The sequence below is a fragment of the Sinohyriopsis cumingii genome, chromosome 13 (genome assembly GCF_028554795.1).
Source record: "Sinohyriopsis cumingii isolate HCF-2022 chromosome 13, ASM2855479v2, whole genome shotgun sequence".
Taxonomy (NCBI): Eukaryota; Metazoa; Mollusca; class Bivalvia; order Unionida; family Unionidae; genus Sinohyriopsis; species Sinohyriopsis cumingii.
In genome coordinates, this window is record NC_142973.1 from 29,846,214 (window position 1) to 29,866,437 (window position 20,224).

The window sequence follows — 20,224 nt, forward strand, 5'->3', positions numbered from 1 at the left end:
ATTACAAATGCACTTTCAGCTAGCTTTGTACTATAGTACTTTGTTTTATATATTTTTGTCATTCATGAAGCATCTTTCTTTTCCATTTTGAGGGTAGGTATTATGTGTATATATACGTTCTTTTTACTTTTGGTGCATGGCTGTATCTACTTTTTGGTTTAAATTCTGTCACGTAGATTGCGTAGGATCTGTAAATAGGTGTTGTCAAGTTTCTATTAATCAACATATTTACAATTTTTGAGCTATTTAAGGTTGGCTAGTTAAAGTTAAGTGGTTGTGTACATGAGTAAGCATTGTGATGTATTAAATGGAATAGTAAGGTCAATCAAGTAGGGTATATTGCGAAATATAGTCGCCATAGTTCTTGGAGATGTAAATAAGGACAGAACTGAAACATTAATTTATTCCTTATTAAGATTCATTCAAGAAAACAAATTACAATACGTCAACGTATACACGTACATTATGAAAATTTATTTTCACATTAAAATGGTTTCTTCCAGACAAAACTGTGGGCATTGAAATAATTTACGGCAATACGATTTTTCCGACTTAAGAGAAGTTTAAACTGAAGAATGTATGAATGGGTAAGCTCAAAATCACAGCTGACCAAATATGTTTGAAATATTATCTATGCAAGAATACCTCTTTTATATCAGTTTTCATATGCACAACTATAGAGATATTTATTCTCATAAATACATTTTTTTTATTTCTTAAATATGGTTGTCTTCAAAATAATATTGATTACATAATCGAAACTGATGGTGAAACTGTTTTGACTTATTTAATGGTATTATACACATTATCTACATTAGGAGGACAACCCCATGTTTACACACCAACATTAGGAGGTCCTCTGACATTAGAAGGACATCCTCCTAATGATTCCTCCTAATGTATATGGAGTAACACGTGAAAATATATAGATGTTAGAATTTATATAAGCTTTTCATCTTTCAAGTAAATCAAAATTTTGACCAAACAGGATTCTATTTTGTCACTTGCTAATGAAACTTTTTCAGCAAAGGCACTCCATATGCAATATGCAGCGTTAGCACAAGTAATGATAGAGACCAGGCTCAAACAGCCGGTAAGATCAATCTTTATTTCAGTGAGTTGAATGAAACTGTTTCAAGTTTTACAAATGATGCTAACCTGCCATCGAATAAGGCTGCCATTACTAAAAGTAGTGAAACTTTAAATCTAATAAAGGATCATTCTGATATAATTTGCTCTGCGAATTACCACTGCATTGGGGTTTTTGATGTAGTTTTTCAGTCAGAAAAGACCTCTCAGGCCCACCTAGGACTATTGTTAAAAAAATCTGAATATGCCGCTTATGTGAAATTTCAATTTTAAGGAAATTTAAAAAAATAAAAATGCATTATTTTCATTTACTTTGGATACAGTCAATAAGTACATCATCTGATCTTTTTAAAACCATATCTGTAATTAAATGTGAACAAAATTTAACTACACAATCAGAGAACTGAAGACTTTAGTTAGTTCTAACAAAAGAGTCCAATGGGTTTCATGAACTCAAGTGAAGCTGTCAACATGAAAGTTAAAACCGATACATTTCACTGTTCATTGTATTTCTAAAATCAGTTTTACTACCACTATGTATACAACCGTAACATATGTAACTATACGTGAATTTATAAGTATAACTTTGCAGGTTAGAATCCTGCCATTATATCAGCACGGAATGGCTGCCATAATGTGTCCTCGGTTAACTCCAGTTGCCTCAGTACAAAATAGTGTATTTGTGTTGCTGTGATGTAAACCATCAAACCAAACCATGCACGTTTGGAGCAAGTCTAACAAGGAGGAGTTTATTAAGGGATCCAAACCCATGTCAATAATAATAATAATAATAATAATAATAATAATAATAATAATAACAAAGTAGTTCAGTTCTGAATATCAGTTAAGTTATCCAACAGAGTATTTTTCATCTTCATTATTAAACTAACTTACCACAGATAACATTTGTAAACAATATATAAAATATGCCTTGTATAACGTTCTGACAGGAATTACTATCATGGAGATGGAATATGCTAAAGGGAAGAAAACAATACTGAGGCCAGCATATGATATGACGTTAAACAACACTCATTTTGTAAACAACATAATGCATAACTAATATTTTCCTATGAATGTGAAACCAAAATTGTAAAAATGTGTAATTATACATTGCTGTAATTGTCTGAAAATGGAAAATATCATCTATTTATGACTTACAGGTAATAAAGTTGCAGATTTCATGGTTTGCAACAAAACAATATGCTCTCCCTATGCTATTTAAGAAGGGGCATGATAACAAGATATATTAGTCTACATCAAGGAACTCAAGAATATTTGTTTTCTTGGTGTTGTGAAAATGCTATTTATTCAAGAAATGCAGGTAATATAAAACACAAGTTTTACAAAACCTTTTATATAATATGGAGGTCATTTCTGATGTGATGAAGAATACTTTAATATATACAGAGGCTTCCAAATTCAATACCTTAAAATAATACACTCAATATTAAAATTGGGTAAAATGTGATCCGCACAATTTCTATTATAAAACTTATATATAATGAAAAATTGCAGTGTGAAATAGGTTGTCAGCAAATACATGAGATATTTCCGCAATATGATTTAGGTTCTTTTTACTTAATAAACCGACGTATGCCAGGTAAATATTTGCTTGGCCTTCATTGGCTGCACTGAAAATGGTAATGTGTTTAATTTACAAGTAGTCTAAACATTGTTTCTACTGTATAAAATAAATAAGTTTGTTTCCATACTGGTTTTGAATACTGTACAACCCTTCTTAAACAACTACCTCTTGCAAGTTAAACAAGTAGCCTCTGGAAACAATTGTTCGCCTTAAAGAGGTTAATTTCTTCTACTTGTTTGATGCAAAACTCTTATACATGTAACTGTTGAAGAAAGGTACTTGCATAATGGTAGTGACCTTTAAGGTAGATTCTAGTAATGTTAGGTCTCATTTACAGCACGTGTACAATTTCTCACCACGAATGTAGTTACATATGTATGTACGAACTCGATGTACCTTAAGGTAGCTCGTTCATTTATCCTTTTGATACAAAATAAATGCCCGTAACCTTGCCAAAGAAATGAAAATGTTTTTATAACGACAATGTTTCAGCACTAGCCTTAAAATGTTTTTTTTTATACGTCTACTTAAAGTGACGTGTCGGCCACTGAGGACTGGTGCTACTTTAACATTTAAATGAATTGTAGTCGCGTGTCACTATTATCAGAATCATACGTACTTGCTTCTGTTAATACTACTGTCATCGAAACTATCATAAAGCCTAAGTACACAAAGAATGTGCTTGTTGCTTACATTTAAAAGCCAAATTCATGACATGATTAGATGCTGTTTGGTCATGTATTGGCTCAAAATATGAACGTATATACAAAGGATGACCTACAATATCATTATTATTGGCATGAAATAATATATTTTATCCATGGTTCTAATAAAACAGATTGGAAGTTTGCAATGAAATACATTCTTCTACGTAATCAGGTTAGCTCTGGATATCCGCTAAGACATGCCTGAGTATTATTCTACAAAGTAATGTAATTGCAATAAAACCGAGTAACAAGGCAGTTATGGTGCATTTAATTGTCCTTAAACAGTCTATCAGTTTGCATCGGTATGCGTAGCGGTTTTGGTCAGCGTATTGAAGAAGGTTTTTTTTTTTTTGAAATTCTGTTATTTTGTCGATAATTGTACTGCCACTTTCACTCTCGAAAAAAGTATCCATGCTGTCTGTTAAAAAATAACAGACACTTACAATGGTTATTTTGCACTTGGTAAGCAAATTGTATTCATCATCAAAACGCTGACATTAGCAGGCTGGTAGGCCTATTATCACGAACTCTAATCATATTTAAGATTACTTCAGTCCATCTTGCGCAGGTCCATAAGCTTCCGAAACATTTATAAAGACTTTCGAAACATTTTAAATACCATCTGCATAATTAAATATATGAGCCTGCGAACTGAAACTTGCAACTTGTAACTTCACACTTTAATAAAGGTAGATGACACCCACACATATTACATAACAGCAGGTTGGTATGTATGTATGTATGTATGTAGGGTTTAACAGCACGTCAGCACACTACTGGCTATATGTGTCAGATATAACGTGCTGAACTGACTACCCATCAACGTTGAGAGATCGTATCATTGGTATTAACATCAACACGAGATATTTCAATAGTTAATTTGTTTACACACAAACATTGCGAGGACTTATCATGCGACATGTTTACACACCAACGTTGAGAGGACTGCACAAATCAGGTGTGTATTCTCTCATTTATAAAGCAATTAGTATGAATCTTAGAAAATTAATAAATACATATTGTTTGCTAATAGGGATATCTTTACCAAGTCTTTTAAGTGACAATTGGTACACATTTCAATCAGGTCTTCCCAAGGTATGTCAGATAACATAGGGAAATATTGTTTTACACACTTTCTTTATCTATTATCATATCCATCCAAGATTTCGGCCCAACCAATATGACCAAAATGTATTACGGTTTAACTTCAAAAATCACAAAAATTCCAATATTTAAATTTGTTCACATGTTACTCCACATACATTAGAAGGAAGCATAAGGAGGATATCCTCCTAATGTCGGAGGTCCTCCTAATGTTGGTGTGTAAACATGGGGTTTTCCTCCTAATGCAGGTAATGTGTACACACACACACACACACACAAAACACACACACGCACGCACGCACGCACACACACACAAACACACACACACACACACACATATATGGCTGTAGAGAGCGATCACGGGCCCTGAGGTAAGAAACACACGGACCACTCCTACTTCTTGTTCGAAAAAAAATATATAAAATTTGAAAGTGTTGTTCTGTCCGTGCCCCGGTGATATATCCCCAGTTGCCTTCCTACCCTCTCGTCGGCCCTGTGTATATATATATATAAATGATGCATTCTTTTTTTTAAAAATCCAATGTCCATACTTTGATCACACTTTGTGATGGAATCGTAACGTACTCATACCCTTGGTAGTATCTCCATAATAATTTTGCGTGGGAAATGTGCTGTGTTATCTTTACTCTAGTCTCTATAACATATGTTTTACAAAGCAACAAAAGATGTCTCATGAAAAAGTGGCGCGTAGGGTGCGAACGAAATGAGGCAGTAACTGGGGTTTGTCCCTGTCACCCTAGGAGATGTGAAACACTGTAGATCGACTGCCTGGATGTGGCCCATGCGCAAGCGCGGGTAGCAGAGGAAATGGGACAAGAAATTATCCCTTTCTGTGTCATTGAGCCAGAGGAGACGGATGTATCGTTTACTCTTGACTGGATAGCGTATCAACCTGCGCACACTCTGATAAACTTAGGCTGTGACTGTTATTGCATATTTCGCGAGGTTAAATGTGAATAAGAGGTCTAGTACGTGTAGTAAATTCTGTGTCAAAGAATCTAATGCTCGAAGATAATAACCTTTGCTGAAGGCTACATTTGGTGCGGAGCTAACATCTGATTCTGGACATCCAGATATGCCAGCTGTGAATTAAGAACATTGCATGTGCATCAAGTTCAGTTCTCAACTCCGGGACGAGGATGATTTGGGCGGAACTGATAACTTAGACCATGTGTGGGCATAACATGTAGCGGACGAGAACTGTTCACCATCAAGGACTTCCTCGTCCTAGAAAAATCTATCAACCGTGTGGTCATCCTATGTAACATCGCCTGCGTGGGCATTTGCAACAGAGGGAACGACAAAGAAGGCTGAGCGGTGGAGCTTATTTCAATAACGGGCATGCATTGGCATAGACACGTTATCCTCAGTGTGTTTGAGGGCAGGCGTTTCTCTTCCAAGCCAACAGATCGTGTTGCATTAATTTGTGGGCAGGGACATCAAAACTGAGGCAGGTGGATTTTGTGCAGCACGGGTAGCTAACTCTTTTACAGGGATTACTTCTTCAGCGTTTCCCTCTCAACATCTTGCGAGACTTTGGAAGATTCTGTCAGCTTTTTGATCGCTACCACCTGTTTTCAGTAATCTCGCTAGCTGTGGTATGTTGTCAATTTTTTCCTTTGGTTCAGCTATTTGTCATAAACTATCAGCTACAGCTCAGTTTGATAGCGTTATACAATGCATGTACTGGCTTGTTTATAAATATTTATGTCACGTAACATCATATGATAATGTGCTTGTTTGTAGTCGAGAAAAATAGACATGGTAATATTCATGTCAGTTCTCTTGAGCGCAAGTGAAAATGTAGGTTGCATACAACACCGATGCAGACAATCTAACAGTATATATAGCGGAGTAATCGTTGTGCAAATTGTGTGAAGGTGAATGGGGTATTAGTTAGACAGTCTTATCAAATAGGCATCATTAAGTGACGGATAAAACGTTGTCCATGACAAGAGTTGTTAACATCAGATTAGAACTTTGATTAAAGATCTAACTGAGTATCTGCTTATGGTAAAAAGTTGGAGATTCATTGAGGTTTCGTCAATTCAGATTAAGTGCTTTGCCCAAGGGCAAAACAGCAAAGTCTATATGAAGGCTCGAAGAAAACAAACAATAACTTGTTAGTCTATACAGCTAGGAAGGGGTGAACCTTAAACCTAAAAAACAGAAATTGTGTTAATGTGATTTATCCCTGTCTTATCCAAGCATCCAATATAACTGATGCAAGTGAAATATTATCCGTCCCTCAATACTTGACTATACGATTGATATGTTCACACATTTGACATACTAGTCTTACGCTCATTAGAAACTTTCATTTATCTGGTCAGCAACCCCTCAAGAGCAGTCAACATTGGCGTTTAGATCAACAGTAGAATTGCCAAAGCCAGCTCAGCCTTCGGGCGATTAGATGGGAATGTTTAGGACCTCAGAAGAATTAGTCTTACCACCAGGCTCAACGTGTACCGTGCTGCACTGCTAACCACTTTCCTTTATGCCGCCGAGACGTGTACCATCAATCTCATACATTCCCGACAAATCACTGAATTCCACATGAGCTCTCTTAGAAAGATTATGCGGATAAAGTGGCAAGACAAAATCCATGATACCGAGCTTCTCACGAGGGCCGGCATCACATAAGTAACGTATTCCAAATCAGCTGCGCTATGACAAACTCTGTGATGGAAAGCGCTCTGTTGGAAGACAAAATAAGCGCTTCAAGGACTCACTGAATATCAACAGTGATTCATGAGAGATCTTTGCCCATGATCGTCCCTCCTGGCATAGCAAAATCACATCTGGCGCTCGTGCAGCAGGACAGCAGGAATTTGGAGGCGCAGAGACAACGTGCCACTCATAAGGCCAGAGCTGACTTATATAACAACCCTTGAGTGATCCACACGCGGGAAGGACTTCCGTGTCCAACTTGGCCTCACTAATCATCTTCATACACACCGCTTGAAAACAGATACACGAAGCTGTGATCATGATCGACACCGATGAACGAACATTAGAAACTTAATCAAATTAATTTAAAAAATTTAAAACTCGCTAATAGCTTTACAAGTTATCGTACGCCCAATTATGTAGTAACAGAATAAACAAATATGGATAAAGGTCCCATACACAAATTGGTCAAAGCTATTAGATAGAAAACCTCTTTTCCAGTAGCAGTCAACCATCTAACATCAGAATAATTCAAACTGTCATCTCAATAATTTTAAGTTGAATTTTGATCCTACTCATGTATTCCGTCTTAAAATATTCGGCTTTATTTCTTTCACACAACACTGGTGTTAGGAAGTAAATTAACCTTTCTTTCTACGAAATTATCTCTGCAGGTGTATTAAAAAGGGAAAGTTTAGAGAATTTTTTTTTACGGAGGATTCGTTTCTTTCTTAGGTTTGCTTTTGTTGTTGTTTTTTATACTTCTTTTTAATTTCTTACCCAGCACAGTCACGTTTCCGAAGTAGAGTGAATAGCTTGGAGCTTGTTATCTTATTCATAGCATTTTGCAAGACAATTAGTAATAGATTAACGTACGGGTACCACATTTTTCATCTGTAAATAAACGAAGTCATCAACGCCAAATATGAACTAAAATAAAGCATTGCACAACCCAAACAAAATGACTGGTCTACATGTTCAGTAAGTGTTGTCTTCAAAATTAGTCAAAAAGCGGTATTTGAGCTTGCAAGAATGTTTCTCTTTTATATACAATCCTCATGAGACAAAAGGAAGACTGCAATTTCCCTGTAAGTGAAATCTATGATTTGCACATGTCATTAGGACATAAATAATATATAACAGCCCAGTTCTAATACGTCATAGTGAAATTGTCGCCGTCAGATTGTTTTACCTTGTTCTACTCAGATATCTGGCCCAATTATTTCAGAACTCAACGTACTGAAATCTGCTAACGTTTCTTTGGATGGCATTGAATAACTGACCAATCGTAAGGAAAGAATATTCAGTTGAGTTTGAATGTGAGTGTGACATCTATGCAATATCTAAAATATCGTGGCTTGGAGGATTCCAATTCACGCATATTCAATCATACAAGAAGATAAAAATAAGTATGTCATTGTCAGATCGTCTGTTATTTCAAACGGTTCTATTTGGAATGGTACTTACTAATTTTCACATCAAAAATCAAGCTTAATTTTGGATGCATCTATATTAAGTCAAACGTATCTAACATTCAGTTTTAAGCCTTTTTATATTTCAATACCTGAGTGTATCATATGAAGTCATATTGATTCTTGTACATGTTTGTAAAACCTGTACGATCTCCATACCTCTGCATATGGGGCCCCGAGTGGCCGAGTGGTCTAATGCGCTGTACGTTACGGATCACTGCCATCTCACCTCTGTCTGCGTAGGTTCGAGTCTCGGATTCGGCCAATGTGGATATGTGAGAAAGCTTGCCAGTAGCTTCTCGAGGGTCGGTGGTTCTTTCTGGGGTTTTCCCGGGTTCTTCCTCCACCATTAATACTGGCCGCCATGTATAGCCTATCGTGTGTTGAAAAATGGCGTTAAACCCAACAACAACAACAACAACCTCTGCATATGTGTGGAGGAAATCATATAATCGCGAACAGACACACATGGAAAGAATTTGCCTAAACACTGACGAACAGCAGGACAAGCCGCACCTTCCGTCTTCAAAAGGCGTATGCCCACTGTGCCTCGAATAAGCTAATCAAAGCATTAAGAGTATCGCGATTGCATCTTTTTTTCCAATCAGTATAGTTCTCTGGTAATAAAAAGTATAAGAGCTATGTTGCATAACATAAATTAATGATTCACCGCAAAGCATCACACGGAATAATATATTATGCCGGTTTTGTTGAAGATGTAATAAGTGTTATACATTTTTAGCGGTTTTTAGAGATTTTAACATAATTTACTGAGAATTGTTTATATGTTTAAGTGTATGTGTATGTTTGTATGATTTAACCGATATATGTATATATCAAATATGCTTTAGAGCTCGAGAGAAATAATCAAAAGAAAAGTCACACTTTTAATAATGAAAATAGTTTATCAGTGATTCTACAACAAAATAGAAGCAACGTTAATTTGTTGATATTGTATAGTATTACGTATCGCCGATGAGTTATAACAGTGTCACAAGAAAAACAATGCTAAACGATTGCTTCAGAAAGGACGGAATGTACATTACATCTATTAGCTGAAAATACTCTGCCACACTATCCTATTTATCCATAGTGAAATATACAACATATTATGTGGAGCGTTTAGGTTAAGATGTCAAAAGAATTTGAGCGTTGACAGCCTCATACAGTCCACTTGGAGAGATCGCGCGGACGCTAACGAAGACATCCTTTCCTGCTGGACCTATCGCCTCTTTGTCAAAGGAGAACACGAGCTGGTTTTCTCTGGTCTCCTGCCATTGGATAATATCTGAGCCTCCCTGGACGGTTCCCGCTGACACTTCGTACTGCAATGGGTATTCAGAGGAAAATAAAGAGTCCCAACTAGCTGTCACACGTCCATCCGAGGGATTCCAACTAAGAAACAGTGTTCTGCCATCTAAAGGAACAAAACCAAAACATATACCAGCTGCATGTAATTGTACGATAGTTTGTTTTAAGTTTTTTTGCAACTCAATTTACTCATCTGAACTACATTTAATGCTCACTGAAAAATATAATAAATTCTCGCACACATATAAATACAGTTCACATTCCACAACTCTCATTTTAAATCCTCACAAGTTAAAGTGCATACGAGAAAGTATTTTGTTACTACAGTATGCAGTTATAATCTCGCATTAAAAATATTAAGAGAGAGTCTTCATCAGATTAGTCATTGAAGAAATAAAACTTTTTTATATATTTTACATTCGTGTGTTTTATGAATTTCGTTGATTGCATATTGATTCCATTTGCTAAATTATTAATCACTTCATTCAGAAATATTCTAAGTTAACATTGAGAAGCAGGATAAACAAAGATAAAAAAGTAATCTACTTTTCAGTCTGATATGCTGACAGTGCAAAGTTTAAGTTTCTATGTAAAAAGTTTCTCGAAAAACAATTTTAAGTACCTCAAAAAGAATTGCGACAATCCGAGATCTCTATCATAAAACTATCATTCTTCCAGTTATCTATTAGAGCAACTAAAAACCTTTGACCGTAAAACATTACGCCACAAAATGTTGAATATATCATAGAAGGATGCACAGTAGACTGTTGTTTAGAATATTTCACAACTTTAGCGAATGTCGAACAGATTTGTTTTGCAGATTATATTACCGTGTTTTAAGGGTGGTTTGGTAAGCACCGTGAAGTTCCCCATTTTTGTTTTTGTCCTCATTTTGACACTGTTGATGCCAGTTACAGATATTTGATGCAAGCCATCTTTTAAGTGAAGGCCTTTGAAGTCTGTACACATGTAACCCCGGGTATCCACTGTCACAAGCTCCGCAATTTTAGTGCTGGGTCCTTCAAGTATAACCTGTGTTGTAGATAGGTGTCGGTGTATAATGATAATTTGACGAATATGACTTAACTTTCTAAATACAGTGAGTGTGCATTTATCTGACCGATAATTCACGTTTACATGGCAGGCTGTTTGTCGTGCGCCTTCTGCAATTTCCTACGACATTGTTTTATATTTTCTCTGGGATGAGCAACTGGCATAGTTGAAGACAGCGCCGATGCATCAGAATTTCGCGATCAGTGAGGTTACACTGGGTTATTGTTCGATTCCTTGTCGAAAGGTTTATTATAACTATCAAACCCGACTGATTCTATTCTTGTGACTACATTATCAAAAAGACTACTCAGATCAGCATGGAAACCGTACACTTATTCATTTCCGTATCAACATAAATTAATATATCCTTTCATTTGCATTCGTGAGGATGGTTCCGTCTCCTTACAAGAGACTGTATCAAGATATATTAATTTTTCATTGATTGGAAACCTTGGTCATGGGTACCAATAAAGTATTAAATGCTCAAAACTGTTTATCAAGCTGTCAGATATTTAGAATGGAACTTCAAAATTTGAACCACACTGAAAAAAAACTATGTCAAAATGATTAGATGCATATAAATCAATTTTTAAATGTAAAAAGATAAGCAGCATTGCAACAGTCATGATGGTATGGTCTTAATAATATAACAAAGGAGATGGAGTAGTAATTTTGCTGCTATGTGAGACTCCGCAATTTACATGAGAAGTGGAAGTACTTCATAATAGAAACGTATGGCCTATCACGTAATCCTATGTGAGATGCATTAATCTTTTTTACAGTTGGAACATACAATATACTCAGAGCATGTTTTATATTAAAAAATAAAGTATTTAACAATTTAATTTCAAATTGATTAATATAAAACGCAATAAAATTTACAGAAACAAGACAATTTTGACTGCAATACCTCACACATTTCTATTCCAATGTCATCTTTGAACCCACTCCATCGGATGCGAACATCTGATGCATCTGCATGGAAATGGTCACGTGGGATGTAGACGCTTTTGGACGCACCCATGACACTTATCTCCAAGCTGTCGGCTGATGGCACTGACCGGAAGACATGAACACCATCAGACGATCGTGACGACACCAAGCCGACGCCATTTTCACATCGAACAGTCACATATATCGATTTGTCTCCGACATCATTGATTTGAAATTGTTGAGCTAAAGTCCACGTTCCTTGCTCGGCTTTAGTAAAGTTCTGTAGATCAGTTTTGCTGGGTGCGGTTCCTTGCAAAAAACAACAAAAGTAAACTAGAGCAACTTCAATTGTTTACCAGTGCAAATTCGCTCACGGTGTCGATTGCATATTAAAAAGCCCTACTTCTATCAAATAACATCACCAACACACAATGGGCCAGGTGTCATCATGCAAGTTCCATCACACAAATCATGTTTCTTCATGTTGTGTTTGCGTGTATTAAGTGTTGATAGGATGACCCACTCTTGTATACGGTTGCCAAAGGTGACATACCTGCAAACTTTAATCAATTTACACTCAGAAATTTAAAAGAATAACAAACATACGGACATCCTGAGTGTGACATTGCTCTCTTTAACAAGCGTGGGAATTAGAAACAAAGAACAGAAACAAAAATGAAAGGGTTCAAATTGTGAGATTTTAATAGCTCCTCAAAAGATGAGGAAACACCTTGATGTTCAAAAGTCATTGTTTTACCTGAGCATCATGCAATAAGGAATAAAATTAACCTATTTATTCGGTGAAATTTAATATTTAGGTATATTTTACCTCAATATTTACATTAACAGCTAACATCCGCGTTTCAGTTTCACACCATAAAACTCTCGACAATTTTGTAATTTCATGTTGAATTTACCGATTGCCCACTTGCATTCCTTGATTCCAGATTCTGGATCATTCACGTCCCAATTGGCTATGATAATAGATGTGTCCTGGAAATCTATGTCCAGTCCTAAACAAGAAAATAGTATAGTAAAAAGATCTTCCAAATCAAACAGATCATCATCGAACGAACATAGGTTTAAGATTATATATATATATATATATATATATATATATATATATATATATATATATATATATATATATATATATATATATATATATAAGCTTAATGGATTTAACAAAGGCGTTAACCAAGTGACCCAGTTAAATGTAGGATCGGCTATACATAGGCATTGATAAGAACGAAGTACTTAATATGACTTTTAACGTTTGCCTTAGGCTGCGAAATTTGGTTCGAGATGAAAATGATAAGTTAATAATAATAAAAATACTACTACTACTACTACTACTACTAGTACTACTACTACTACTAATAATAATAATAAACCTTTGCCATCATTGACAACTTCCAAAACTGGTGGTGTAAGATCCACAATGATCGGTTCGGAATATGATACTGTCTTCAAGCCAGCAGCATTGGTGGCTACAACTGTTACATGGACTCTGGAGTTATGTTTCAGCTTCAGAGAACTGTTGTACGCAAACGTTCTCAGTCCTACCGAACGAAAGTCCTGCAACTGTGATCCACCGACAATGTAACCTGCAAACAACGGGGCATATGAATTTATACATTGCAAAACTGAGAATCATTAAAATAAAGGCTACATTGTCACTGCAAAAATATTTAATACGAAACGGTTGTATCAAAAGCAATGCTATTTTTGGCAATTAACCCCATTACTGACACAAAAGTAAACATTATAAAGCCCCAAAACATCTCTTCAATGTCAGATCTTAATATTAAATACACGTCGGGAAGATTATAAAAATATGAAGGTTTATCTACCCTAAAATATGCTACAGCGGTAACTTCTTTGAGATATGATCAATTTATTTCAATACCAATACGCGCTAGCTTGTTTGTCGGTATAATAGACGTTTCTTACCTATTGCCCAGCTGTAGTCGACAATGGGACTATCAAGGTCAACAAAACTCCAGGAGGCGTGAACCGAAGTCCAGTCGTTAACAAATACTGTGTGTGCTTGTACGTGATAATTCTTATCCATGGAGGGATCTGTGCGAAGAGTGTTTTTCTGAATCTGGATATTATCTATAGCTATCCCTGTTGACCGATCCGTGCTCCCAATCTCTATAGTAAATTCTGAAGATCGAGCTTGGACAAAAAATGTATGTTGATGCCAGATCATAATAGTTTGAAATGTGTGCCTGTTGTCTTGCCTGTGAACCTTATTATACAAAAGAAAGACATGCCTGGTTCCATCAATGTTTATGAACCCTTCCTTATTGCTTATAACAGATGATGAAAAAGGCAAGTGACTTGTATAAAACATGACTCTGTACGTCTGATCTTTTCCCGAACCTTGAATAGTTTGTGTCACAGAGCCTCGCACAACAATGAAGGAATTGCCATCTTGAGCATGGTGAATACTTGTAGTTGCTAGCCAGACGCAAGAGCCTGGTGTGGATGACCATCCTGTAATTGTGTGTTTTTCACAGTTGGTCATGTGTTCTACTTCCATACATGTTTTGCCGAAATTGTCTTTCTCAAAAGATGGATTTTGGACTATGTTCTCAAGAAATACACTTCTATCTACACTCACAGCAGCAGTCGAATCAACTGTGACGCCATCCGATTCCACAACCGTTGATGTGTGACCAACAGCATCAATGGCATAGATTTTCTGAATTATTCTTGTTCCTGTAGAAAACAAAAGGGCATGGTCCCTATATTTGTGTCACACATGCAACATAATACAGTGAAACAGATATACAACACAAACATCACAAATGTTAAATCATATTGAAGTTGCATATAAGATAAATAATTCCCAGTATTAACTAAAATTTGATTATCTGTTTCTATTACAAATGAATAATTGAAGATTAAAATAAAGTTCTGGATTACCTGAAAGAATGGTCGGTACAATAAAAGATAAATAAATTCATGCCAAGTAAAGTTATTTTTTACTCATTGGAAATAGCTCATGTTAGTTAAAGTAAATGAACAATGTTAAAATATGTATCAGAAAATAACGGATTTAATAAAACGATAGAAATCAATACCATCGGCAACAGAGGTGTTTAGCTTGTGGCTACTATTTGTGAAAAGGCCCATATCTTTCCATGACATGATTGAGCATGATGTGGACTGAGCTTCCCTTGTGGTGCACCACATATAATGGCTGATTCCCGAGTCTAGATCACTGAAACTATGCCAAGAAGCGCTCACATCTGCTGAACTATTCTGGAACTCCATGTCTCTCCATCCTAAACCGGAATGCAAAAATGTATTAAACTTTACATTTATGCTTTGGAAGATATATAATACAGACTTAAAGATTTTTTGATTCACATTGAATCTATACCCAAAGCAAAACGAGTGATTTATTGTCCATTTATAATTACTCTAGAGATGAAAATTTCAAAATGCTGCAGGGATATGAGGCTTGAAGCAGCCAGTAAGTACCTAAATTTCGTTAAAACTGAAGTCATATTGCGGGGCCAGATTTGCGTGAGACATTAGGTGTGTGTGTGTGTGTGTGTGTGTGTGTGTGTGTGTGTGCTTGTGTGCGTGTATGTGTTGTTTGGATTTTAACATAGCTTTAACAATATTTCAGTGATATCACAACGATATCTGCAGTGTGGCAGGTTATAATGATATCTAGCACCAAGGCATCAGGCCGCAGACATGTAGCGTGATGTTCCACCCAGTCATATTATCCTGACACCAGGCCGGCCAGCCCTAACACTAAACTCTTAATGCTGAGCGCCTAGTGATGCAGGTGTTAGTAGCAATTTTATAAGTCTTTCATATATGACTCGCCCGGGGTTCGAACCCGCGACCTCCCGCATCCAAGCGGACGCTCTAACCATTAGACCATCGGAGTGGTCTTTTAGGTTAGTACATGCTCGGATGTTTATCAGCTTAAAGTGTGATAAAAATGAGTGCTGACTTTTATGTCTCGTAAGCAGAATTTCAATTTTTCATTCCTATGGAAAAGAACCAAGATTAACGAGTTGCACAAAATGACTTGTCAGAAAAAATATTTTATCGCCGTATATCAAGCTTATTATCCTATCACTTCTTTTAATACTAATCTGTACTAATTGTAGTTGTGCAATATTAAATAATGTGGAGTCAAAGCAAATATTTCTGTAATAATGAAGAAACAAATATTCAGAGCGCTATTTGTTCTCCTGAAAATGGCGCAAAAAGTTTACGCCATATAACGATTTTTAATTCTGTCATCTTTTTTTATTGTGAATCTGTGTGTAGTTCAGGCTGTACGTATGTTTGTATCCATTTAAATACAATTTTCTCACATGAAACACATTACAGTTCCAGCAACGCACATCCTAGCCATTGCTCAGCTGATTTTATGTGACTGACGATATTTTAGTATAAAGGTTACCACTCTGATTTGGAGAATACAGACCATATTACTAGAAGTTAGCAGCATTCACATATCAATCAGGTGAAATTTTAATATTATTTTCATCATTTTTGATAACAAATTTAACTGTCACGTCTGTACAAATTTAGTTGACACTAGAATCGATAAACCAAATATTTCGATGATTCATTATGCACACAATATTCATAAAATAAGGTCTCTCTGTCATCACATATGCTTTCAAACATAATCATAGATTATTAGATCATAACCATTTCTGTCAGCTATAATACTTTCAACAGTCACGGGACCTACATTATCATAATCAGATTCAAGGAACAAACAAGACCAACCTTGGCCATCATAGACCACGCCAGGTTCCGGAGGATCAACGTCAATCATAAAGCCGTCTGAGGTAACGGTAGTATGAAGCCCTGATTTACTGTAGGCTTGAATGTTGGCATAGTAACGTGTGCTTGGAATTACATTCTGCAGTGGAAGAAGGTACCTACTGACTGTTGGATCGACATCACCTTCTGCTGCGTGGACATCATGGCCTAAGAAAAGAATATTTTCAAGCAAAGTATTGCATGGCGAACTTTCTTAATAAATCTCGGCGAAACGAATTGTGATATGACCCTTCTAAACATATACAACATCGTGAAAAATTTGTGCAGGTATGAAACCTCTTTAAGAAAGCAAAAATGACTGAACAAAACTATTCCGACTATACCAATGTATTGCTTGTTTATTTTTTTTTACTTTATAAAAATCTGAATTAAATATCCCTTTTACGCATACACATAATTTAAAAATTTTATTTGCAAAGAACAAAAACCTTATCATTATTCTAGCAAGATATCATTTTTGAAGAAATAGCAAAGGGAAGCTTTGAAGGTCATATCTACTTACCTCCAGGATATGTACTGATGTACAAGCGGAACATCTTGATTCTGCCAGTTTTGACGTCAAGGAATTTATTCGTCCAGTCCACGTAGATTTCGTCTCCAAACTTGGCAAAGTCGACGTCTTTTGTCATGTTACCAAGTGTTTCCTTCACCTAGTAACGGATCATAACACATATATTATTTTCTTTTAACTATGGATTGACTGATTACACCTTAAACTAAAACTGTAATTGAAAGTAGACAATATGATATTGTGAATCGCAAAAACATTTACAAACAATATTTCATATTTACTTAAAGCCATTATACATTGAAGGCACGTTTTCACTGCATCTAAAAGAATAACACGAATCGCAAAGTGAAATTCAGAAGAGTTGACATATTAACAATTATTTAGTCCAGAAAAGAATGAAATTTCATGAAGTTATCAGCAACTCTTTTAAAGTAAATGACAGTTAAAAAAAATCTGATAATTACATTATTCCCTTTGATGTTCGTAGTTCTTGGAGGTTTGGAATCGATGTAAACGCCCGGACTTTTGAAAATTGTATATGAACTCTCATTGTACCATGCTCGTACAAAAAAGGAATAGTTAAGTCCATTGTGTAGAATCTTACCTGTGAATAGTAAATAACACACCAACATAATCGAAATATGAATTTGTTATAAATAACAATTAAAAAATGTTTGTGGTTGAAATAAATTATACTTGCAACATAATCACCTTGGGATGTGGTGCATAACATATAAAAATGATCAATTTAGATATTTAGAACAAAACATATCACTTTGAGTTTCAGCAGTTGCATTAATCTCGAATATAATTGTAAATAGTTTATTTATAAATCTGTAAGTAAAACACCTATATTCGTGTAAATACACTAGAAAAGTGCATATATCCATCTTCTTGAGTATCTTACTTCGTGGAAAGCTGTAAATCATATATCTTTCTTCTCCAACATGGTGCCATATGTTTTCGTGACTTGCAGAAAAAACACCCATTGGTATGTCATACAAACTCTCTCCAACACTCCACTCGTACCTGGAGACAGAAAAACGGGCTTGTAATAATGATTGCTGATTACAATCTTCATTTTGAAACTAATCGATGAATTGAAATATGTATACACTCTATGTGTAACGCGCTCACAAAATGTATATTTTTGCTCATCTTGTACCTGAACAGGGTGCATTCTCTCATGATAATTTTTTTCCTGCTTCAAATACATTTTTCTTATTGTTTTTCCCTTACTGTTTCAACCATAAATAGTAATGACATCTCAACAATTAAATTCAAGTAGTATTGTACAATAAACGCACGTTATATCACATATATATATATATATATATATATATATATATATATATATATATATATATATATATATATATATATATATATATATATATATATATATATATATATATATATATATATATATATATATATATAAGTTACACAATTTTTTTATCTTTCCTAGAAATATCCCGTTGTCACAATATGACCAATATAGATTAATTTCCAATATGGCACATTGTTTGTCCCTGGTATCGTATAAACGACTAACCAAGAGGCATGGTCATCGCCAGTCCAGCGGGCAGCAAGAATAGAATCCGTAGCTGAATATTGTATTTGTGGGGCGTTGGTAGGATCTTCCAGATTCTGTATATCAATGACATCGAGTCTATGCTCAGCTGCTTCTGTAAGGATATATATATATTGTACTTTTTATACTAGAATTCCTTCAAACATTTCCAACTGTGACTTTTTATCATAACAATATTAGTTAAGTGACATGTACATCGATATTTTATAAAATGACACTCTACCGGCACTATTCTTTACTCGTATTAAATAGATTTGTGTTCCAAGACAGGCAATACTTCCATTTGAAAATATTAAACAGGTCTTCACATTTTCAGACGTATACACTAAATTTAAAAGAATTCGTATTTTAACATAAACTTGTGTGATAAATAACAAGTGGAGAAGACAAACATGCACACTGTACCAACGGTGTATAATAGTTTATGCATCAAAATTGAATATGATAGCTAATGTTTAATAATTCAAAGTCTTCTTGAACGATCATCATCGATCCATGTACTTAATCTGAGACCTCAAACGCAGACGACTAGTAGATTATCAAAGCAAAATAAAATGGATAAAGTGTTATGAAATAAACACATGACTAATAGTGTCACACTGAACTCCATTTAAGTTATTGTATATACTCACGACTAATATTGCTACACTGAACTCCATTTAAGTCACATTTTCCTTCTTGAGGAGCGCATACACAGTGACCCAGACAAGTGTGTGCAGAACATCTTCTGACAAGTTCCATTAATCCTCCGTAGTGCAGTCGGAATAGGGAGTGAAGCATCGGGCTTCTTAGTCCTGCCTGTGTTGTAAAAACGTATCACAAATTTTGCTAATACAAAGTATGGTGAATCACTTAGTGACAAATTTCGCTGCATTCAAATATATGGATTACTAGTTAATAGAGGTAAATCATTGGAAAAATCATCTTCCAAACTAAAAGAAAATGATTTATTTTTCAACAATTATTTACATATTAAATAATATTGACAAAACATTGGTTTATATCATGTATCACATCATAAAACGGACACAGAGAGTATCAAATTATACTTTTATACGTTAAAATAAATTATATCCACGCTAATGTATGTGTTTTCTGCAAGCGGTATAAACTATCATATAGTCTCTTGAATCGTGAGACATACATTGTATCTACTTTATCTCAACATGTATCAAATCCTCCAATAATTTAGTTCCTTCTGGTTAATTGTGTTGATGTGAAAGATTTTACTGTATTTTCTTTCATTTTTGTAATAATTCTATATCAGTGAAACGTAGGATCGACTTGTAGACTTGTTAAAATATTCGTTCCTCAAATGAAATATTATCAAATGAGCAT

General features: G+C 35.2%; 1 protein-coding gene across 1 annotated transcript in view; it reads right to left on the reverse strand.

Moving 5' to 3' along the window:
• Positions 1-9,524: 9,524 nt before the first annotated feature.
• The window catches only part of LOC149785128 (uncharacterized), an 80,939-nt gene continuing 70,239 nt past the window's right edge, over positions 9,525-20,224 (reverse strand). The window contains exons 42-54 of the mRNA XM_089931276.1: positions 19,519-19,684; positions 18,848-18,980; positions 18,200-18,321; positions 17,757-17,896; positions 17,284-17,431; positions 16,725-16,928; positions 15,041-15,244; positions 13,902-14,675; positions 13,343-13,555; positions 12,866-12,961; positions 11,926-12,257; positions 10,793-10,994; positions 9,525-10,068 (exon numbers count right to left, since the gene is read on the reverse strand). Coding sequence (XP_089787402.1) covers positions 9,779-10,068; positions 10,793-10,994; positions 11,926-12,257; positions 12,866-12,961; positions 13,343-13,555; positions 13,902-14,675; positions 15,041-15,244; positions 16,725-16,928; positions 17,284-17,431; positions 17,757-17,896; positions 18,200-18,321; positions 18,848-18,980; positions 19,519-19,684 — 3,024 coding nt within the window. The 3' untranslated portion in view covers positions 9,525-9,778. The remainder of the gene's footprint in view (positions 10,069-10,792; positions 10,995-11,925; positions 12,258-12,865; positions 12,962-13,342; positions 13,556-13,901; positions 14,676-15,040; positions 15,245-16,724; positions 16,929-17,283; positions 17,432-17,756; positions 17,897-18,199; positions 18,322-18,847; positions 18,981-19,518; positions 19,685-20,224) is intronic.